The sequence below is a fragment of the Somniosus microcephalus genome, chromosome 20, assembly GCF_052327205.1.
Source record: "Somniosus microcephalus isolate GS21.2 chromosome 20, FLI_Smic_1.0, whole genome shotgun sequence".
In the NCBI taxonomy this organism is placed as follows: domain Eukaryota; kingdom Metazoa; phylum Chordata; class Chondrichthyes; order Squaliformes; family Somniosidae; genus Somniosus; species Somniosus microcephalus.
The window spans coordinates 52,603,467-52,627,882 of record NC_141006.1 but is presented as its reverse complement, the minus strand read 5'-3'; the positions used below and the strand labels follow the sequence as shown (position 1 = coordinate 52,627,882).

Genomic DNA, 24,416 nt, shown 5'->3' with positions numbered 1-24,416 from the left:
TCCGATTTAGGTCGGGGACGGCTCGTTGGAAAGCCCCAGTTTTCCCGGTCCCGCACTAATGGCAAGAGAGGGGGAAGGAGAGAGAGAGAGAGAGAGAGAGAGAGAGAGAGAGAGAGAGAGGGAAGAGGAGAGAGAGAGAGAGAGAGAGAGAGAGAGAGAGAGAGAGGAAGAGAGAGAGAGAGAGAGAGAGAGGAAGGACTTAGGGGCAGGCCGCGGTGACCGTGCGCGGCCTAGCGCTTCAGGCCCGGCTGGGCTCTCAGGCCGCGACTCACCTCAGCTGAGCTCCCGCTTCGGGAGAGAGAGAGAGGAGAGAGAGAGAAAGGGGGGGAAGGAGAGAGAGAGAGAGAGAGAGAGAAATTCCTGAATTAATACTAATGAATCAACAATTTCCTCACCTCCATTACCATTTTTTTAGCTTCAGGCCCGGCCGGTCTTTAATGGCCGCCACTCACCTCAGCTCAGCTCCCGCTCGGCAGTTTGAAGGATTAGGCCCCGCCCACAAACGCCATGAAACGCCCCCCCAATTGGTCAACCATCACGTCACTCAACACTAATGAGCGGTAGGATTGGTCAACCCGCTAATGAGCGGATTTTGTCCGTTTTTTGAACGTTTTTTGTATACTGTCCGAACAATTTTTGTCTGACCAAAAAGTAAATACGCCTATGAGACTCCCCCTAATCATAAGCTTTCTTTTGATATAACATATGTGTAGTTACGCTCTATAACTTTTGAGTGATGCCCCAGACAGACAGACAGACACCACGATCCTTTTTTATATATATAGATAGATAGATAGATAGATACACACACACACTGCCAGCAGTATAACTTGCCCAGCCACTCAGTTATGAGGAAGTCTATCCAAGATACCCACAAAAAATGCAGGTTTTTCCAAACATAAAAGTTATAATAATAATTTCATATTAGGTCCCATCATTAACAAGGATAGTTTTGGTTGTGAATATTCTCTCAAAATTCTTTAACTTCCTGGTCCTGATATAACTACGGTGCACCTGTTGTAGCCGGGTGCTAGAATTATCAACAGTGAGAATCTAGGTTGTCATAAAATTTCCCTGGGTACTTACTTAAAGTTTCAGATTTGAATACATTGTTTTAAAAAGAACAGAAAGTGATTACAGAAAATAGACCAACTACCATTTCCAGACAGGCTTTTTTTCTAAATCTCACTCTAGGTATCCTCTCAGGACTGGAATGAATGCCTCTGTGAAGGGCGTTAGGGTGTTTTTCTATGTTAAAAGCAAGTTGTTGGAGACAAAGGCTTCTTTATTTTATGTACGCCAACCAAACAATAAACATGCTTTTTTATATATAAAGAATGAGCCATGAGGCACCATTATTGCAAATATTATCTATCATTCACAGACAACCCTATTCACCAAGACAGTACTACAAACATCGGTTTCTAATGAGTATTTGGGAGTGGGTGATAAGATTGTAAACTAATCTTGCAGATTTGGTTAACACATATAGTGCTAAACCCTTAGTGCTTTACAAATTTTGTTTGATAACGCTCTTGAAGTACCTTGGGACGTTTTATTATGTTAAAGGCGCTATATACAGGAAACTTTGTGATATCCGGCACCGACGGGACCGAGCTGTTGCCGATCTATCAAAACTGCCAGACATACAAAGTTAATGTTGAAGCATACGGAGGTTTTCATCTCCGTATCTGACAACAAATACTGTTGCTTAGCAACAGCTTCTAAACAGTCGGCTGCAGCTGCAAGCGTCTCTAGCTGAAGCTGTTGCTATAGCTACAGACCTTGCAGTGCCTGACTGGGGGAAAAAAAAGCAACGAGAACTAAAAAAACTTATAGAAAACAGCTCCTGATTTTTGCCGTTAGATCGAGTATTCTGGACATATAACCTCCGGATAAACCAAAGTTTCCTGTAAATGCAAATTGTTGTTGTGTAATACCATTTGAACACAAATTCCAGTGTTTATTGCTCTCCCTGTTTTATATAAGTCTTTCAATTAGAGCTCTCAAGATAATTTTTTTTGTCTTAGAAACACTCCTGTGCAGCGCCTTGGGATGTTTTACTACGTTAAAGGCGCTATATAAAATACAAGTTGTTGTTGAATTTCCATTAATTTGTAAACAGAAAACCATGCAGGTATGGCCTGCTTGTTTTCGCAATGTATGCCTGAAGTCACTAATCCAGAAAGCCAGTTTCCCAGATACTATCTCTGTGGTGCTGTTTTATTCTCTGAAAACTGGCTATGGATTGTTGTGCTTTGAAAGGAGGTAAACACGAGGGTACACTAAGCTCTTGTCACTCTGGAAAGTTCTTCCCCATGCCCCATGTTTTCTCCCTCCTTTCTGAAGATGCTGAGGGATGGTTCCATAGGGGCCGGCTGCCCTCCAGTAAGTTGCCAAGATGGTCATTCTTCATGTTTAACCCTAGACTTTGAGTGCCACTAGGCTCTGCAGTCAAGCCCAATCTTCTCCTTGACCTGATAGCTATACTCACATACTTTCCAATAAGGATTACAGGATAGCAATGAGTAGAAACCTTGGCTGCTGCCCACCCCCCCCTCCCCTCCTAGTTTTCTGCTCCTTCGAGGAAGGGAGCTGATTTTCAGCCCCAACTTCTGCTCCAGTGAAGATTACAGACCGAGAAATGAACATGGGAACCTCAGCTCTGTATGATTTAGCGCTACACTGGAGAGAGCCATTTGGAAGCTTCTTTAAAAAAATTCCTTTCACACCGATTCCTGTTTTTTGCTGCTTTAACACAACTCTAACCTGACCAAAAATCTCCCCTGGATTGATAGTGTGAATAAGGCTCACTATCATTTGGTGATTGTTAAACCGGGACAAGATAGCAGAAGAACTACTCTGCTAGAAATGTTAACCGCATATTTTTAATTGCCATGTGACTGATAGTGTAGTATTGCAAAAAGCTCAATTCTACAGTTAGAATCATAGAATCTGCAGCCCATGAGGCTATTTGGTCATCGTGCCTGTGGCAACTCTTCAACTGGAGCGATCCACTCGAATTCTAATTTTTCACAAACTCAGGAGTGCCATTACTTTAACAGCAGGCTTATATTTTCTTAATATTAGTTTAAACCGTTTTTTTATTTTTTCATTTAAATTGGACTGTTTTGATTTAAAGTTTGGCTTAGATCTCAAACTGCAGTCTTGATTTGCAGAAGAAAAGCTCATTGCCGAGTACATGGTAGTAACCGGTAATGTGGGGACTACGCAGTACACTCCACACCCAGTGACTGCTGAAACCTGCTTTCTGAAACCCAGCCTTGTGGACTGAAATTACCCTTAGACTGCCAGCAACTCCTGGGAAATAAATTGTCCCTGGGCTAGCCACTGTGATGAAGAAACAAGTAGTATTGCAGTAATAAACTAACTCAAACGTCAGGAGTTTGCTACTTCAATATTAATCTCAAACTATAAAAATAACCATTCAAAATACAATTTTAAATATAAATCAGTCTTCCCTTTTCTCTCCAGTCTCCCTTCTCCACATTCATCCTTTTATCTCTTAAAAGCAATAATAAAACACATTTTTTTGTTTTCCATTCTGACTCTTACCATTCATTTATGAGGCCTTTAATTGATTGAAAACCGACATAAATAAAAAGGTCATTTTTCAGCCAAGCCAATGCCAAACTGTGAAGGTTAACCTGGTTGTGTCGTAGATATGGTCGATCAGCTCAATCTTTTAGGAGTAACACTTCAAACCAGGGGCAGCTGCCACTGGATGAGTAAACTCGCTGTCTTATGGTGCCCGCCATGTTAACTGACCCACCGTGCAATCAGGATTCGATGCAGTCAAAAATGCAATTTTAAATACGGTTAAGGGAATGGACGGAGAGGCGCGATTCAGGTTCGAGGTTGCAGTCTATTGTTAGATCTGTGGACACATTAATCAGTAGTTGCTGGGTTCAGATGCAGTTTCTAATTGCTTCAATTAGCAGCCAGTGAGGGACCACTTCTCTTTTCAAAACGGTGTATATCAAATGTTGGTGGCAATGAGGAGCTAATCACAAAGGTGTTAGTGATTCAGTTTCACAAATTGAATTATTGAAATAAAAAGAACGACTTGCATTTATATAGCGCCTTTCATGACCTTGGGACGTCCCAAAGCACTTTACAGCCAATGAAGTACTTTTGAAGAGTGTCACTGTTGTAATATAGGAAACGCGGCGGCCAATTTGTGCACAGCAAGCTCCCACAAACAGCAATGTGATAATGACCAGATAATCTGTTTTGTTATGTTGATTGAGGGATAAATATTGGCCAGGACACTGGGGATAACTCCCCTGCTCTTACTCGAAATAGTGCCATTGCTCTACATATGTAATTCACTGCAGAAGGAACTGATTGCAGATCTGGACAGAAACAGTTTACTAAATCAAGCTCACTAACCAAAGGAGAGATGGGGAAAGTGTCATATAGATAAATAGAAACCTGAAGTAAAACAAGATTTGTTGACCATGGTGTTGGGGTGTATGCACAGAGAGTAAAAGTGGATTGAAAGAATTATTGTGCAGAATGGTAAGGTTAATGTGGTTATATCATGTCCAATTCTTTTTTGGAGTGTTGCAGACAATTGTTTCCAACCTGATGGAAGAGATTGCATATCCTAAATGAGGGCTGTCACATTAAGGTCTCATTTGTTTAAATCATTCATCGGGATGTGGGCGTCGCTGGCAAGGCTACCATTTATTGCCCAACCTTAGTTTCCCTGAGAAGGTGGTGGTGGAGCTTCTTTTTGAACCCCCTGCAGTCTATGTGGAGAAGGTGCTCCCACAATGCTGTTGGGTAGGGAGTTCCAGCGACAATGAAGGAATGACAACATATGTCCAAGTCAGGATGGTGCCTGACTTGGAGGGAAACTTGGGAGTTAATGGTGTTCTCATGCACCCGACGCCCCTGTCCTCCCACGTAGTGGAAATCATGGGTTTGGGAGGTTCTACCGAAGAAACTTTGGCGATTTGTGCAATATATACAGGATGCACTGCAGCCACGGTACGTCGGTGGTGGAGGAAGTGGATATTTAAGCTAGTGGATGGGGTACCGATCAAGCAGAATGCTTTATCCTTGATGGTGTTGAGCTTCTTGACTGTTGTTGCAGCTGCACCCATCCAGCCAAGTAGAGAATATTCTATCACACTCCTGACTTGTGCCTTGTTGGTGGTGGAAAGGCTTTGTGGAGTCAGCAGGTGAGACACTCTCAACATAATACAGGAAACTTTCGATTAACCGGCCCCTAAATAACCGGAACGCTCTATCCACTGGCAAAATTCAGGAGTCGGTTCAGGTAACTATTTTTACTTTTATTACTCCATTTGTTGCTGTGCAAGGGTGTAGCTGAAGCTGTTGCTAAGCTACAGAGACGCTTGCAACTTGTGCCGATTGTTTTGAAGCTGTAAGCAACAGGGTTTGTTGCTTTATACGGAGCTCTGAGCTCCGTATCTTTTACTATAGTGTTCGGTTATCTGGAATTGTTGATGAACCGGCACCACGTCGGTCCCGTCCGTGCCGGATACCAGAAAGTTTCCTGTACCCTGCCTCTGACTTTCTCTAGTAGCCATGGAATTTATGCGGCTGTTCCAGTTGAGTTTTTGGTATATGGTAACCCCAAAATGTTGATGGTGGGGGCCTCAACAATAGTAATGGTATTGAATGTCAAGAGGAGGCAGTTAAGCTCTCTATTGTTGGAGATGGTCATTGCCTAGCACTTGTGTGGCACAAATGTTACTTGCCACTTATCAGCCCAAGCTAGGATGTTGCCCAGGTCCTGTTACATGCGGGCACAGTACTGCTTTATTATCTGAGGAATTGCCAATGGAGCTGAATACTGTGCAATCATCAGCGAACAGCCCACTTCTGACCTTATGATGATGTGGAGGGAATCACAGAATCACAGAAACCTCACAGTGCAGATAGAGGCCATTTCGGCCCATCGAGCCTGCACTGACACATATCCCACCCGATCCCCGTAACCCCACGTATTTAATCCCCCGAACACTAAGGGTCAATTTTTATCATAGCCAATCAACCTAACCCGCACATCTTTGGACTGTGGGAGGAAACCGGAGCACCCGGAGGAAACCCACGCAAACACGGGGAGAATGTGCAAACTCCACACAGTCACCCGAGGCCGGATTCTCTGGCGCTGAAGAAAGTTGGGCCTAGGACGCTGCCTTGAGGAATACCAGCAGCGATGTCCTGGGGCCGAAATAATTGGCCTCCAACAGCCACAACCATCTTCCTTTGTGTCACGTACTTCAGCCACTGGAGAGCTTTCCCCCTAAACCCCATTGACTTCAGTTTTACTCGGGCTCCTTGGTATCACACTCGGTCGAATGCTACAATGATGTTAAGGCCAGTAACTCTTACCTCACCTCTGGAATTCAGCTCCTGTGTTCATGTTTGGACCAAGGCTGAAATAAGGTATGCAGCCGAGTGGTCCTAGCGGAACCCAGACTGTACGTCGGTGAGCAGATTATTGGTAAGTGCTACTTAATAGCACTGTTGATGACTCATTCCATCACTTTTGCTGATGATTGGGAGTAGGCTGATGGGGCGGTAAGGGGCCAGGTTGGGTTTGTCCTGCTTTTTGTGGGCCGGACATACCTGGGCAATTTTCCACATTGTCGGGTAGATGCCAGATTAGCTAGTTCTGGAGCACAGGTCTTCCGCAATACAGCTGGATGTTGTTGGAGCCTACAGCCTTTGCTTTGTCTAGTGCACTCAATCGTTTCTTGATGTCACATGGAGTGAATCAAATTGGCTGAAGACTGTGATGGTGGGGACCTCAGGAGGAGGTTAAAGTCACTGTCATTCAAGGCTATAGATTCATCACATGCAGGATAACGAGGGCTTATTCTTCACGGTCTTCTGCTTGTGCATAAGTGTGTAAAGCTTAGATACACTGTTGTGTATGCCGACCATCCTGTTACTCGAGTATATTCTATGCTACACTGCACTGAAAGCACAGCACATTTTGGTTTATTATAAATTGAACAAATAAATATGCCAAGCCAGGTGATAAAATATTTCCTTCAACGGGTCATTTGATACAAGTGAGCTGAAATGCCAGTCCCCAGTGCAATGGCACAATGTGTTTGAATAGTGTACCACAAAGTGTGACAAAGGGTCAGGATCTGAGTTATGTCAGGAGGCAGACCTAGTATTATCATCATATGGTTTCTTTTCAGCATCCCCCAACCTGAATATTCTACTCTTCTCCTATGGGTGCAGATTGTGGGCAACACTTGCCAGGCAGGATTTATTGCCCATCCTTAGTTGCACAGAGAACATGAACAATCAACCATGTAGTGAAAGACTGGAGTCATGTGTAGAGGTGGAAAGTTCCCTTCTCCGAGGAATTTTAGTGAACCCATTAGGTTTTTAGAACAATCCAATAGCTTTTAACGTAGTTTTTCTGTTGCCATCCCACAAATTACCAGATTTATTGAATTCAGTTTCATAATTTTCCATGGTGGAACTTGAACTCGCATCGTTTGGATTGCTAGTCTAGTATTATAACCACTACATTTGCCATTCGTTATGTGTGAACATCAGCTGTGAGTGTTAGAAGGCTATTTTATCATGGAAGGCATCATATGCCTGCCAGATCTGGTCTTCACCAGACATTCACTTTTCAACAGAGAACATAACATAAGAAGTAGGAGCAGGAGTAGGTCATACGGCCCCTCGGGCCTGCTCCGCCATTCAATAGGATCATGGCTGATCCGAATCTAGACTCACGTCCACTTCCCTGCCCGCTCCCCATAACCCCTAATTCCCTTGTCTGCTAGGAAACTGTCTATCTCTGTTTTAAATTTATTTAATGTTGCAGCTTCCACAGCTCTCTGGGGTAGCAAATTCCATAGATTTACTACCCTCTGAGTGAAGAAGTTTCTCCTCATCTCAGTTTTGAAAGGGCAGCCCCTTATTCTAAGATTATGCCCCCTAGTTCTAGTCTCACCCATCAGTGGAAACATCCTCACCACATCCACCCGATCAAGACCCCTCACAATCTTATATGTTTCGATAAGATCGCCTCTCATTCTTCTGAACTCCAATGAGTAGAGGCCCAACCTACTCAACCTTTCCTCATACGTCAACCCCCTCATCTCTGGAATCAACCGAGTGAACCTTCTCTGAACCGCCTCGAGAGCAAGTATATCTTTTCTTAAATATGGAAACCAAAACTGCATGCAGTATTCCAGGTGTGGCCTCACCAATACCCTGTATAACTGCAGCAAGACCTCCTTGTTTTTGTACTCCATCCCCCTTGCAATAAAAGCCAAGATTCCATTGGCCTTCCTGATCACCTGCATACTAATTTTTTGTGTTTCATGCACCAGGACCCCCAGATCCCTTTGTAATGTAGCACTTTGCAGTTTCTCTCCATTTAGATAATAACTTGCTCTTTTATTTTTTCTGCCAAAGTGCATAACCTCACACTTTCCAATATTATATTCCATCTGCCAAATCTCTGCCCACTCACTTAGCCTGTCTATGTCCTTTTGCAGGTTTTTTGTCCTCCTCACTCACTGCTTTCCCTCCCATCTTTGTATCGTCGGCAAACTTGGATACGTTGCACTCGGTCCCTCCTCCAAATCGTTAATATAGATTGTAAAGAGTTGGGGTCCCAGCACTGACCCCTGCGGAACACCACTAGTTACTGATTGCCATCCTGAGAATGAACCATTTATCCCAACTCTTTGTTTTCTGTTAGATAGCCAATCTTCCACCCATGCCAGTATATGACCCCCAATCCTGTGATTTTTTATCTTGATCAGTAATCTTTTGTGTGGAACCTTGTCAAATGCCTTTTGGAAGTCCAGATACACTACATCCACTGGTTCCCCTTTATCCACCCTGTATGTTACGTCCTCAAAGAATTCGAGCAAATTTGTCAAACATGACTTCCCCTTCATAAAACCATGCTGACTCTGTCCTATTAAATTATGTTTATCCAAATGCTCTGTTACTGTTTCCTTAATAATGGACTCCAACATTTTGCCAACCACAGATGTTAGGCTAACTGGTCTATAGTTTCCAGCTTTTTGTCTACTTCCCTTCTTAAATAAGGGTGTTACATTAGCAGTTTTCCAATCTGCAGGGACCTTTCCCGAGTCCAGGGAGTTCTGGAAAATGATCACCAATGCATCCACAATCCCTACCGCCACTTCTCTCAAGACCCTAGGATGTAGGCCATCAGGTCCGGGGGATTTATCCGCCTTAAGCCCCATTATTTTACCAAGTACCATCTCCTTAGTGATTTTAATCGTGTTTAGCTCCCCCCCCCCCATTGCCCCCTGTTTGTCCAGTGTTGGGATATTTTTAGTGTCCTCTACTGTAAAGACTGATACAAAATATTTGTTCAGCGTCTTCACCATCTCCATGTTCCCCACCACTAGTTTCCCGGTCTCATCCTCTAAGGGACCAACGTTCACTTTAGCCACACTTTTTCTTTTTATATAGCTGTAGAAACTCTTGCTATCTGTTTTTATATTTTTTGCTAGTTTACTTTCACAATTTATCTTCCCTTTCTTAATTAATCGTCTAGTTATTGTTTGCTGGCTTTTAAATGCTTCCCAATCTTCTATCTTCCCACTAGATTTGGCTGCTTTATATGCCCTTGTTTTCAGTCGGATACTATCCTTTATTACTTTACTAAGCCACGGATGACTGTCTTTTCTTTTACTCCCCTTTTTCCTCAGTGGAATGTATTTATCTTGAAAGATGTGAAATATCTCCTTGAATGTAGACCACTGCCCTTGTACCGTCTTACACTTTAATCTGTTTTCCCAGTCCACTTTAGTCAATTCTACTCTCATACCTTCATAGTCTCCTTTATTTAAGCTTAGTATGCTGGTTTGAGATCCAACTCTCTCACCCTCAAACTGAATTTGGAATTCAACCATATTATGGTCACTCATTCCAAGGGGATCCTTTACTAGGACATTTTTTATTAATCCTGTCTCATTACACAGGACCAGATCTAAGATTGCCTGCCCCCTGGTTGGTTCAGTTACATACTGCTCAAGGAACCCGTCCCTAATACACTCTATGAACTCTTCCTCAAGGTTGCCATACCCAATTTGATTAGTCCAGTCAATATGAAAGTTAAAATCCCCCATGATTATAGCTGTTCCCTTATTACAAGCCCCAACTATTTCCTAATTTATACTCCGGCCAACAGAGTTGCAACTGTTAGGAGGCCTATAGACTACGCCCACTAGTGACTTTTCCCCCTTATTATTCCTTATCTCCACCCAAACTGTTTCACTATCCTGATCCTTTGACCCAATATCATTTCTGACTATTGCAGTGATTCCATCCTTGACTAACATAGCAACCCCACCTCCCTTTCCTTCCTGTCTGTCCTTCCTAATTGTCAAATACCCTTGTATGTTTAGTTCCCAGTCATGATCATCTTGCAGCCATGTTTCCGTAATGGCCACCGAGTAGTGATTAGAAGCAGGAATCTTAAGCTTATTGGGCCATAATGGTACTGAACCACATAAACCAAAAGTCCCAGGTTCTATTCCTCGTCTGTGCCGAGTTAGTATTCCTCAATTCATCATGTTCCTGATGTTTGGTGCTCACCACAATTGTCTTCAATTTATTATTTTTTTAAATGCCACTCTTTCAGATTCCCTATCCATAAGAATAAACAGGCAACTTTCTCCCAGACCTTAGCCAAGGCCACACTAAAACCAACAAGAAGAAGTCTGGCGAAGGGTCATCGACCTGAAATGTTAACTGTTTCTCTCTCCACAGATGCTGCCTGACCTGCTGAGTATTTCCAGCATTTTCTGTTTTTACTGCAAGTCTGGAGTCTAGCAGAGTTCTGAAAGCCACCATGTGACTGCTGTGTGTTACTGGGTTTTAGAATTACACCACCCTGTACTTTTGTATTCGCGTTGAATGGCGGAGCAGGCTCGAAGGGCTGAATGGCCTACTCCTGCTCCTATCTTCTATGTTTCTATGTTTCAAAAAAGATGTACACTCCTACCATGCCCAAATTATCTCAAAAGTTTGCAATAAAAATTGTCTAAGTTCTCATTTCCTCCTTCAACTGCCCTTCAACAAGTCCCTCTTCCCTCATTGCCATGTTACATGTGCCAGCAGCTACTTGAACTGGGATTCCTTCATGGCTTTAATGAGCAGCATGAACTATAACAGTACAGTGAAGTTGCCTTTAAGAACAATGTAGTGAAGACCGGCACAACTCATGTGGACATCTACCCTCAAATGAATAATTTTGACTTAACCTTAAATGTCTATACTGAAAACCTTTAGTCCCACAAATGGCTGTTAGATGACATAGACTAGAAGTTTATAATAAACTCTCAGGGCTAGAAATTTGGTGCATTTGTGCCTCGCGTTAGCACCCGGGGGGCGCCAACGACTTTTTGCCCGGGCGCGGCACCATTAATGACTCCCGCTAAATTCAGCGGGAGTTTAGCGGCGGCGGTAACCAGTAGCGCCCCGCTCCACTGGCGATGACGACGTCGTCACCGTGCACAGCGCCCCATTTTTGCCCCGCCTGCAAAATTGGCCTGCACCCCCTGAATCTGCGCCGGGCGATGACAGTGACCGATTCAGGGGACGGGAACGGAGCGGCAGGAGGCTCGCGGGGCGCTAACTAAAGGGGAGGTGACGGGTGGGGAAAACAAAACAAAACAACAAAAAATCAGCCGACTTACTTGTCGCGGCCTGTTGCATCTTTGAACGCGGGGTCCGTGCTGTGATCTGGCAGCCCGGCACTCCGCTCCCCAGAGGTCCAGGTAGGGCCCCGCAGAGTTGTGGGCTTGGACCCTCCCCTTTAATAAGGGGAAGAGCCCTTCCATGCAGCAGCGCTACGTGGCCCAGTGCGTAGCGCTGCAGAAGACACTGCCCCGATATTCGGGTTTAGCGCTCTAAGAAGAAAGTGGAGCGCTTGAATTAGTGCTCCAGCTCCCTCTTGGGGCGCTAAAACTGAAGTTAGCGATCGCCACTGCTATTTTTCGGCGGGCACTAAATTTAGCGCCCAGGCGATGTTAGTGAACCAAAATGGTCACTAGCAAATTTTCCCCCCCTCAGAGTTTATAACATATATATTTATTCAACACACCTGTTAGCGAGAAAAAAAAGATTTAAAGAAGTAACGTTTGTAGTTCTAACCTCTAATAGTCGTGACTCACTTGCTCACAGTAGTCGTTGCCCTCAATGTCGTCACTATTGGAATGTCCACCAGGACTCTGTACGTCGATCCCATGACTCTCCAGGATTGCTGCTTCTTTGAAAAGAAGATTGATCAGAAACTAACTAAACTTAAACAACCTACATTATGTATATTTCAAAAGCAAGCCCAATTTTGTTCACACAAGTATGCTTTCCAGCAAAGGTCATTAGATAGCAATCATGAGTAGAAGCTCGGGATGATGTTCTCCTCCCTAGCCCAAGGGCGCTGAGACCAATCATTGTGCCCTTACTGTCACCTTGGCTGCAATTAGGTAAGTGCAGACTGAAGATAGAACCTGGGACCTTCTATTCAGTATGCCTTTATCAACTGAGCTATCGGGGAGCCTCCGTTCTATTTATAATATTCTATTTAATTTAAGAAATACATTCAGTATTTATTTATTTTAAAAGGCTTACAAAAATTAAGTGTACCGCCAAGCAAAAACACTTTCTGCCACGTGGTCACTTTTAGCAGTCGGAGTCGGCTATAGACGGAATGGCATCAGTCCTACTCCACATTTGGTCAATGCAGCTGTATTTTCAGCACTGTGAGCTGAATGTCTGATTCTTGCCCTGCCAGTGTGGTGTTTCACCTAGAGGTCAGTGCAGAGCTGCTGGGACCAGAGACTGAATAGCAAACAACCTGATATATAAATCCACAACTGTGTAGTTGTGAAGCAGGTATTCTATGACCTGTAAATAAAACAAAATAATTCCTGCAGAGGTTTCAATAGGTACAAAAAAATACCTGTAGTCCATCCTCTTAAAAACTAAAAGCCTTACCTATGTTTGCTCTTCTCTTCATCTCCTTCCGACGATTGGCAAACCAGTTATACACTTTCAGAGGGGTAACTCGCTCAAACTCCGATAGCTTTTTACCTTTGTGAATAAAGAAAATACAGGAAAGCTGCTACTAAACTTAAAAATGTCACCATACATTTATGCAAATTTAATATAACAATTATCTGGTACCACCATTTTTTATACATTTTTAGTATCTGCAACACTTTCCAGCTAACAACATGGAAAAATTGATTACGCTAAGGTCTCTCTTAATTGTGCTGTTGTATTGGCTCCCAGGAAGCAGACAAAAGCAGCCCATACTGACTTGCTGGACCATTTTAAAATATATATATTGTTATTAAAATGTCCTCTCCCTCCCTGTAAGAAATGCTCCTGTCTCTGTTCTGTATACCCAGTAACAGCCTGGCTGAGATCAGCAACATGCCCTGTAGAAATACAAAGTTGCATTCTACTGCTCCATGGCACAGCATGTTTGAGCACCAGCACACCATGGCACCTTAGCATGAATACTTTCAGAAAACGCAAATGCACACTATCCAAACAGATGTGTTAATCTAATCTTCCATCTTATTACTCTAATATTTTAACCTGCTGAGGGCTTGCAGTGAATTTTCTGAAAGTCGTAACCAACTTTTCCCATCTTCAACACCCGAGCACAGTACAGGCCATTATTATGATCAAAAGTTTTTCATTTTCTTCCAAGCAAATACAACCATTTTTCATGCACCACCCGTGTATGTTTTGATGCCTGACCCCATTACATTTAAACTTGATTCACAACAGTCGGGCTGGACAGGAGAATTAACTAAGCTCCTTCTTCAATGTATCGCCATTGATAGAAAATTCTCAATTGTTTGAGCCAGACAAGAATTCATGAAAGTTGCAAAGCATTTCTTTTTTAAAATAGAGGATTGACCTGCAGCAGAAATTGATCAATTTGAGAGAACAGCCTGTAATCTATTGGGGAATAGAGGGTGGCAGCTTGACTGAAGGTCTTTCCTCTTAATTCCCCAGTACAGTAGATTTTAAATGGCTGCCCACTTTTAATTCCATAATCATTGTATTCTTTAATATTTGTGTTTGAGAATGTAATTTTTTTGGAGCAAAGGGGAATTTTAAAAACACTCGACTGCAGCTTTTGTGTTGGGACTTCACTGCTTTTTGTGTAAAGGTTTCATAGATTAAGATCCTGGCTGCTTAGTAATAACCCACAGATTTAACAATGTTTTTTCCCCAACATGCTCACTTCATAACTCTTCCAACAAACAATTTGTGTTCCCCATTTGCAGAGTTTGAAACTTAACTATTACACACAAGTGTTCAGTACAGGTGCTGCGGCACTAACCAAATATTCACCAATAAGAAACACCATTGTGTATTTTAAGCGTTTGCAACATCTGGTGACAGAAACCAGGTACTTCAAGAATTTTTGTCACGGATTTCTTGCTTTTATAATAAAGCTCCCAACCACGACTGATTCCAGGCATTGCTTACCTGGTTTCTGTATGACTGTATTGCAGGCATTTGCAATTTCCTCGCGCTTTGCCTCATCTGGATACTGATTTTCACCAAAATAACTGTAAGGCATTGAAATCAAACAAAGTACAATTATGCACTTAGTATTTAAACCACTGCAATATAACAATGTTTTAAGTCACTCTTATGTAAAATCTGGTTCCACTTTAACTCTAAAGGTTAAGTAGTATGAGCTGGACATGAAGCTGTGAGCTATGGCTCAACCCATGGTCAGTGCCGTCACCCACTGGGAAGTAGACTGGGCTCCCTGGTAACTAAGAATTCTGAGGCACGAATAACATACAGTAGAAAGTGACCATGGTATTCTGACCAGCATTCCTCTGGAAACCCTCCTTCAGGCTCCAATGCAAATAAGGTTTGCTGTTTCATAGGGGTGCTCTGATTATTTATCTTCAACTGTATAAAGTGATAGAATCTCATTACAAAAAGGCCAACTGGTTGCCGAGCCAAAGGGACTGGTATCAGCAAGGTGTCATGGAAGCCAGTACATCAGTCAGACATATGGTGCATACAGCTGCCATCATGGTAATTTCGAGTTAGATTTTGGTGGCCAGTTGTAATATTTTATAGTCTCTCCCTCTATATTTGCCCCTTAGCTCTCCTCTCTTGGTGGTGAGTGCCACATGCTGTTGCATGATTCCATGGATAGGCGCTGTATGAATAGCTGACGCGTCCCTACGGGGAGTAAGCATTCCATTGTAATTGTACTTGTACTGGTTACATATGGCAAATAAAATTGAATTGAATTGAGTGCCAGGCCTTTAATACCTCACTCCACTTGCTGTTCCCATATAGAAATCTGGACAAGAGTCAGTGAAGGCAACCATAACCAAGTCCACGCCTATATTCACTCTAGTTCCAAATATGTAACCTTGTACCAGGGCTTGCTGGTTGCCAGTTGGGAACTTTTTTTCCCTTCACCTCCAGCCCACCCCAATCTGGGAACACAAACCAAACGTGCACTGGTGTAAACAAGTCTGTGGAATGCATACAACCCCTCCTCCTACCAACCTTTCCATGACAGACAGGCACTCTTTACGCCAGGTAAATCTACTTCCTCTTCTGAGACGAAAGTTTCCAGTCACCGGGCTGACATTTGACCGCCACTCCGGATCCTCTGTTGTTGTGGTTGAAACTGGCCTCATACTTAAAGTAGCACCTAAATGGGTAAAAGTGTAAACTGTATTGATAGAGGGTAACATTCATGTTGATTTTATTAGAAAATTATTTGCTTTTACATTGAGCTTTGCATTAAACTCAAGTCCTAACACTGCATATTATTTCAAACATTGCCCACATGGGTGGGAGATAGTAGAATTAAATACAGGAAACTTCGCGATATCCGGTACCGACGGGACCGAGCTGCTGCCGATCTATCAAAACTTCCGGACAGACCAGCGCTAATGTTGAAGGATACGGAGGTTTTCATCTCCGTATCGGACAACAAACACTGTTGCTTAGCAACAGCTTGTAAACACTCGGCCCGTACCTTGGAAGCGTCTCTGAAGCTGTTGCTAAGCTACAGAGATGCTTTCCAGAGCCTGACTGTTAAAAAAAAAATGCTAGAAGAAAAAAAACCTAACCAAAACGGCTGTTGATTTCTGCCGTTAGATCAAGGTTTCTGGACATACAACCTCCGGATAAACCAAAATTTCCTGTATAGAGAAAAATTGAAAAGCCGTATCCATGGAGGAAGATGTAATGCAAAATAAACTGGTTACAGGTAAACAAAAGTACAGATTCAGGTGAAACGCAAGGCTCCTACATACTTTTTCTTTTAAATATTAATAGTATGCTTACCTCACATTGGATGTGATTTTGTTTACACAATTATGGAAATACAGTTGCTTTGTATTTTTATGTGAGGATACACTCTCATTAAGTGGATGCATCTGTTTCCTATATTTCACCCACTGCTGCTGTCTCATAATATTCTGAGATAACACTGATTGACCAATGAAGGTCTTTGCAGTGTGCCGTTTGTGCAGGACAGTTAAGAGTTAATTCCACACTCCTATGGTCCCAGTAGAGGAACGAGTTTGAAGGAGCACAGGTCAGAGATAGCCCCAATTCTCCAATCTGTGCTCACAGAGAGCATAGCTCCCTGCTGAGTGTGAGAGTCATGACATTAGTCCTTTAGTACACAACACACATGTAGTCTTTCTCATGTTAATACAGGTATTTTCCTCAGCAGTGGTGGTAGAATGGGCCAGATTTTCAGCTGCCAGGCTGAGCAAGCGGTGACTCTGTCCCACTTATGTATTCAGGGTGAGCTCCCAGCACTATGTGCACTTTCCATTTGGAGTCCAACACTGTGCAGAAGGGGTATCCTGTAGAGCTGTAGTGTGTCACTCACTGCAGGTGCTTAAAGAGGCTAAAAAAACTCATTAAAATGGTGACTCCTCCTAACCATTGCTTCATTTCAAATAATGTTAATGGGAAGAAGCAGAAAGGAGCAGAATAACACCAGAAAGTGAAGAATATTGAAACAGGAGTAGGTCATTCAGCCTCTCAAGCCTGTACTGCATTCAGTTAGATCATGGCTGCTATGTACCTCGGCTCCATTTACCCACCTTTGCTCCATATATCTTGATACCCTTACCTAACAAAAATCTCATCAATCTCCGTCTTGAAAATTGCAATTGACCCAGCATCCACAGGCTCTTAGAGAAGAGAGTTCTAGATTTCCCACTAACCTTTGTGTGCCTCCTGATTTCACTCCTAAATGGCCTAGCTCTTAAAATTATGCCCCTTTGTTCTGGATTCCCCCACAAGAGAAATAGTTTATCTGTCTCTACTCTATCGAATCCCTTTATCATTCTAAAACGTCGGTAAGATCACTCCTCAACTTTCTAAACTTAAGCGAACACAAACCAAGTTTATGCAACCTGTTCTCACAATTTAACCCTTTAAGCCCTGGTATCATTCTGATGAATGTGTGCTATACCCCTTCTACGGCCAATATATTTTTCTTAAGGTGTTGGCCTTTTTGATTGCTTTTTGTACCTGTACATTAACTTTTAATGATCTGTGTGCATGGTCACCTAAATCCCTTTGCTTCTCCACAGCTCCTACTCTTCCACCATTAAAAAAATATTTCGGTTTGTCTTTCTCAGATCCAAAGTGGATGACTCACATTTGCCCATATTGACAGTCATCTGCCATAGTTTTGCCCACTCACTTAGTCTGTCTATGTCCATCCCATCAACACAACTTACTGTGCCTCTGAACTTAGTGTCATCTGCAGACTTGGATATAGAACTCTCCATTCCTTCATCTGTCGATAATATATATGGTTGAAGAGCTGAAGCCCCAGTAGATATCTGGGGAACACCACTTGTCACATCCCGCCAATAAGAGAACGTTCTCTGCTCCATCTCCTACTTCCCAATCAATTACCAACCATTATCACAAGGTTACCTTGAACTCCGTGCATTTTCATTTTTGCGAATAATCTCGTGTGGAACCTTATCAAATGCCTTCTGGAAGTCCATATAGACAACATCCATAGACACTCCCCTATCTACCGCACTCATGACCTCAAAAAAATCAACTAGATTAGTCAGACATGACCTATCTTTCACAAATCTATGCACACTCTCTTTGATCAGCTCATACTTATCCAAGTGCTCAGTCACTGTTTCTGATGATAGATTCCAGTAACTTCAACACAAATTGTGTTAAACTGACAGGTCTGTAGATACTTGGTTTCTCCCTTCCTAAATAATAGAGTAATATTTGCAATTTTCCAATACAAAGGCACAATTCCTGAATCTAGAGAGCTTTGGAAAAGGTATAACTAACACATCTGAAATTTCCTCACCTACTGCTTTTAATACCCTGGGGTGGAAACCATCAGCTTAAGTACCATTATTTTCTCCATTACCATTTTTAAAAACTTATATTAAACCCATAAAGTTCCTCTTATCTTATTTTTAGGTACCCTTGTTCCACTGGCATTTTGTTCTCTTTCTCCACAGTGAAAATGGATACAAAGTCATTTAACAAGTCTACCATTTCCTTATTGTTCATTATAGTCTCACCTGCATCTGTCTTTAATAATGGGCTCACATTCCCATTTACCACTCTCTTTCTCATAATATATTTATAGAAACATGGTCAGCCCCTGTAATCATGCTCATTTCTCAGTGTCCACCACCAAAATAATCCAAATGCCTCATCCAAAGAGGTGTTGTTCCTGCGAGGCAGAGCTGGGACAAGGAGCGGAACATCGGATCAAATCCTACCCACCCGCTGTCAATTGTATATGGCGGGGGGAGGGGGGTGGTAAGTGGTGGGTAAAGCAGTACACCCCTGGAAGGGGTGGGGAAAAGAGGGAGGAAAATTCTGCCATCCAATTTTAGGGGTGGAGTATTAGCAGGAGGCCTTCCTTCCCCATTTGACCACTGCCTCTCGGGAAGATGGTATGCAAGGAATGTTGGATTGTGGAGGTACGTTTTGAGGAGGGAAAGATGGTCATTTGCTGTACTGTGGCAAAGCCACCAAAGAGACTCTCACAGTCACTTGTACAATTGTCTTTAATCATCATTATTGTTACCTTTTAATGTTTGCCCTGTTTAAACAGCGCAGGATCGATAAAATCGCGATCTGACGCGACGATGTCATCACGTGGGTCACGTGACGTTCCCAACGGTGGGAAACGTGAGGACGTCATGACGTCAGGGTTGGAGGGCGTTTCCAGTTAGTCCTCGTGGAGTGAGCTAGTGTACAGACCTGTTTGGAGTTTCTACTGCGTTTTTGTTTTGTAATACTTTCAGTGCATTAAACTAAGTTTGTTAACTACCAGTTTAGTTCAGTGTTTTTGTTAGGAGTGCACAGACTCCTACATTGGTGACCCCGAATCCTCGCGATCGTTTTTCGCGGTGGACACGGAATGCAGGCCAGTGATGGAAGCCAAAGCTGTGGCCTTGAAGCTCCCCCAATTCTGGGAACAACAGGCGGCCTCCTGGTTTGTGCAGGCCGAGGCGCAATTTGAACTCCGCAACATCGTGCAGGACCAGACCAGATATTTGTACGTGGTCTCCGCCCTCGATAGCTCGACGGCGTCGAGGATCATCAGCCTTCTGGAGAACCCCCTGAATGCTGACAAGTATTTAGCCATCAAGACTCGGCTCCTGCAGGTATTTGGCCTTACCAAGGCGGAGCGCGCTCGCCGCTTACTGACACTACCAGGGTTAGGTGACTCCAAACCCTCGGAACTAATGAGCCACATGCTAACGCTCCTGGGGTCCGAACCCCCATGTTTCCTGTTCCGCGAGCTGTTACTTACGCAGCTGCCCGAACACATCCAGGCAGCCCTTGCCAGATCGGACACCAGGGACTGCATCGCGCTCGCCGAAGAGGCGGATAAAATTTACGCGGTCCGGCAGCAATTCTGCGCCATCGTGCAACGCCCCGCCCCGAGGGGCCCGGCCCTGGCGCCTCCGACGGCCGGTTACTGTTACTACCACACTTGTTTTGGCCTGAAGGCCTGCTGCTGCCGACCACCGTGTGGTTTCGTGCCCACACCGTCGAACAGACCGCCGCGAGTCAAGAACACTGGGTCCGGTGCATCCCCTGCGGTCACGATGGCGATCGGCGACTCTGGGAATCTCATGTATTTAACCGATTCCATCTCGGGCCGTCGTTTTTTGTGTGACACGGGGGCACAGTGCAGCATACTTCCCGCCTCGGTCCTCGACCTTCGGTCCGGCGGACGGGGTCCCCCCCTCCAAGCTGCCAACGGGGGTACGATCCGCACTTGCGGGAAACGACGGGTGCAAGTCTGTTTCGGTGGCCAGCGCTTTTCCTGGGATTACGTCACCGCTCAAATTTCGCAGGCCCCTTTGGGCGCCGACTTTTTAGGCGCCAACGGCCTGTTGGTGGATGTGAAAAATCGATGCCTCGTTCACGCCGCCACGCTCGACGGTATTTCAGGTGCGCGCAGCACGGCTGCACCGCACTCTGTCTCCTGTGCGCGGCCACCTCCCGACAACTTCTCCCGCCTTCTCGGGGACTTCCCCGAGCTGACAAAGCCCACCTTTTCAGCTTCGACCGCCAAGCATCGGGTGGAGCATCATATTTCGACAACCAGCTCTCCAGTCTACACCAGGGCGTAGCGTTTGGAGCCCAGCAAGCTCGCGGCGGTAAAGGCAGAGTTCGCCGCGATGGAGAAGCTGGGGATTATTCGCCGGTCCAGTAGTCCCTGGTCTTCACCGCTCCACATCGTCCCAAAGCCCGGCGGGGGATGGTGGCCCTGTGGCGACTATCGTCACCTCAATGAGATAACGACGCCCGACCGTTACCCCATCCCCCACATACAAGATTTCTCTGCGCATTTGGCGGGGAAGTCAATATTCTCAAAGGTCGACCTCGTCCGTGGGTACCATCAGGTCCCAGTGCACCCCCAGGATGTCCAAAAGACGGCCGTCATCACCCCTTTTGGACTTTTTGAATTCCTCCGCATGCCCTTTGGGCTTAAAAATGCGGCGCAGGCGTTCCAGCGCCTTATGGACTCGGTTCTTCGGGACCTCGATTTTTTGTTCGTCTACTTGGATGACATTCTGATTGCTAGCACCACAAAGGATGAACACCTCAAGCATCTCCGTGTCCTTTTTCGACGGCTTCAGCAGCACGGCCTCATTGTGAACCCGGACAAATGCCGTTTCGGCCTGGCGCAGCTCGATTTTCTTGGCCACCGCATAGCTTCCGCAGGGGCAACGCCGCTTCGAGCTAAGGTGGAGGCGATCACGGCGTTCCCAAAGCCGCAATCTGTGAAAACCTTACAGGAGTTCCTGGGGATGGTTAATTTTTACCACCGGTTCGTCCCCAGGGCCGCACAGCTCATGCGGCCGCTCTACGAGGCCCTCAGGGGCAAGACGGGAAAGGAGCCCGTGGTTTGGTTGCAAGAAAGGGGTCGCGCCTTCGAAAATACGAAGACCGCGCTCGCGAACGCGACGATGTTGGCACATCCCCTGCCAGGAGCTATCATCGCCCTCACGACAGACGCGTCGGATTACGCTGTGGGGGCCGTCCAGGAGCAATGGGTCGACGGCGCATGGCAGCCTCTGTCATTTTTTAGCTGCCAGCTGCAACGGCACGAACGTCGATACAGTACTTTCGACAGGGCGCTGTTAGCTTTGTTTTTGGCCATCTGCCACTACCGATTCCTCCTTGAAGGGTGCCGCTTCACTGCGTTTGTTGATCACAAACCATTGACGTTCGCGATGGCCAAGACAGCTGAACCGTGGTCGGTTCGGCAACAACGGCAGCTGACTTACATCTCCGAGTTCACCACCGACGTCAGGCACGTGGCCGGCAAGGACAACGTCGTCGCTGATTGCCTCTCCTGCGCCGCCGTCCAGGCCGTTCAATTAGGCATTGACTTCGCAAGAATGGCAGCCGACCAGGCTGCCGACCCGGAGACTCAGGCCTTTTGTTCTGTCCCCGCCAGCCTCCAGCCGAGAGATGTACCGTTCCATGCGGCAGGTACCACTCTACTCTGTGACGTTTTGTTGGGTGCACCCCGTCTGATTGTGCTGTCCACCTGGCGCCGAGGTGTTTTCGACGCCATACACGGGCTGTCGCATCCTGGAGTGCGGGCGTCGCAGAAGCTGCTAGTCTCCAAATTAGTCTGGAGAGGAATACGCAAAGACGTCCGCGACTGGGCGAACACTTGTGTGGTTTGTCAACGGGCCAAGGTGCAACGGCACATCAGGGCCCCTCTGGCCACCTTCGAGGTACCGGAGCGGCGTTTCGACCACATTCACGTTGACCTAGTGGGCCCACTTCCACCGTCCCGTGCTTTTACGCACCTTCTGACAATGGTGGATCGCACCATGAGGTGGCCGGAGGCGGTTCCCCTGACGTCCACCACCTCTGCGGATGTCGCGCGAGCCTTCATTTCATCATGGGTAGCCCGGTTTGGTGTCCCTGCGGATATTTCGTCGGATTGCGGGCTGCAATTTTCGTCGGAACTATGGAATGAGGTGGCCTCAGTATTGGGCACTAAACTACACCGCACTACGGCTTATCACCCGCAAGCGAACGGCTTGTGCGAACGGTTCCACCGTTCATTGAAGGCGTCGCTCAGGGCCAGCCTTCTGGATGCAGCCTGGGTCGATAAACTGCCGTGGGTGATGCTGGGACTGCGCATGGCGCCGAAGGAGGATCTACAGTCGTCGGCCGCGGAAATGGTTTACGGTCAGCCACTTCGAGTTCTGGGCGAGTTCCTGCCGTCCCCTACGCGGCCGTGGTCTGCAGCCAGTCAGTGAGAGGCCCATCGGGACGCGGCTCAGTGTTTCCGCCCAGTTCCGACCTCGCAGTACGGTTTGTCTTCTTCCAACATCCCTGGGGAGCTGTCAAAGACCAAGTTCGTCTTTGTGCGCCAAGACAGCCATCGTACCCTGTCGCACCTCCTTATGCAGGTCCGTTCCAGGTTCTACAGACCGGGGACAAGAGTTTTGTGATCGACATCGGGGGCAAGCCTGATTACATCTCTGTTGATCGCCTCAAACCTGCGCACCTGGACCTTGAACAGCCGGTCGAACTGGCGCAGCCTCCGCACCGGGGCCGGCCGCCGCTACGCCTAACCGCACCGTGCTACCTGCCAGCTCGCCACCTGCTCCGCGTTTTCCTCTCCGGGAATTTAGGAGTCGGTCAAACAGGCATGTCCGAACCTCCTCGGCGATTGACTTTCCTCATTAAAGACAATTCTGGGGGGGGGGGGGGGGCGTATGTGGCAAAGCCACCAAAGAGACTCTCACAGTAACTTGTACAATTGTCTTTAATCATTATTGTTACCTTTTAATGTTTGCCCTGTTTAAACAGCGCGGGATCGATAAAGTCGCGAACTGACGCGATTACATCATCACGTGGGTCACGTGACGTTCCTAACGGTGGGAAACGTCATGACGTCAAGGTTGGAGGGCGTTTCCAGTTAGTCCTCGTGGAGTGAGCTAGTGTACAGACCTGTTTGGAGTTTCTCCTGTGTTTTTGTTTTGTAATACTTTCAGTGCATTAAACGAAGTTTGTTAACTACCAGTTTAGTTCACAGTGTTTTTGTTAGGAGCGCACAGACTCCTACAGTACCAATAAATTCAATGTTGTGAGGGACCATTTAGTACAGAATTATAGTCTAGTTGCTGCTAATATTGCCTTTGTATGTTCTAAATTTTACAATTTTGCTGAAATTTCTATTGAACTGTGCCTGCTTTGTTGTATTACATTTACAGAATGCCACCTGGGTGTGGAATTTATCACACGGCTCCTAATCTAGATGCACTAAGGCCAATCGTGGTAACTGTACCACTTTTCTACTTTATTCTGTTTGTGTTTTATTTAATATTTAAACAGCGAGTATTGATGATCTCAAAGGAATTGGCTCGGTGGAGTTACTGAGGAGCCGGATAGGCAGATTCCCCTGAAACAGACAAATTGGTTGAAGCAGAGTTAACTGCTGGTTTTAATTCTCTTCCCAAACAACGACAAGCTCATTTGTTCCTCCAGGCTAAGAATTATTTGTCATCGGTACTTGATGCTTGTTGGAAGCTCAACAAGAAAAATGGGAAAAATTGAAGTTTTTTTTTTTAACATTACTTGATTTTGATTCCTTTTTTAACTCCACAGAATCCTAATCAGAATGTTGCTCACCTGGACTGTTTTTCTCTAGAAGGTACCATCTATAAAATGCCCTCTTTTTGGGCTCACTCATATCAAGACCCTGCTGCAACAGCCACTGGGATATATAGCTTTGGCTAATACCTGCATTAAAGAAAATACAAAAGTTATTAGGGATTTCAGAATAAATAACTGAAGCTACCAAGGTTAATATTTCTATT

At 45.3% G+C, this 24,416-nt stretch overlaps 1 protein-coding gene across 4 annotated transcripts in view; it reads right to left on the bottom strand.

Moving 5' to 3' along the window:
- Nucleotides 1–24,416, bottom strand: part of LOC147103244 (homeobox-containing protein 1-like) — an 85,009-nt gene that overhangs the window by 20,038 nt on the left and 40,555 nt on the right. Inside the window, exons 5-9 of one of the 4 annotated variants that reach the window (XM_085962685.1) lie at nt 24,229–24,339; nt 15,589–15,736; nt 14,536–14,618; nt 13,021–13,116; nt 12,198–12,292 (exon numbers count right to left, since the gene is read on the bottom strand). In XM_085962685.1, coding sequence (XP_085818811.1) covers nt 12,198–12,292; nt 13,021–13,116; nt 14,536–14,618; nt 15,589–15,736; nt 24,229–24,339 — 533 coding nt within the window. Of the gene's footprint in view, nt 1–12,177; nt 12,293–13,020; nt 13,117–14,535; nt 14,619–15,588; nt 15,737–24,228; nt 24,340–24,416 lie in introns of all 4 variants that reach the window. The other 3 variants (XM_085962686.1, XM_085962687.1, XM_085962688.1) reach the window with 3 other exon arrangements.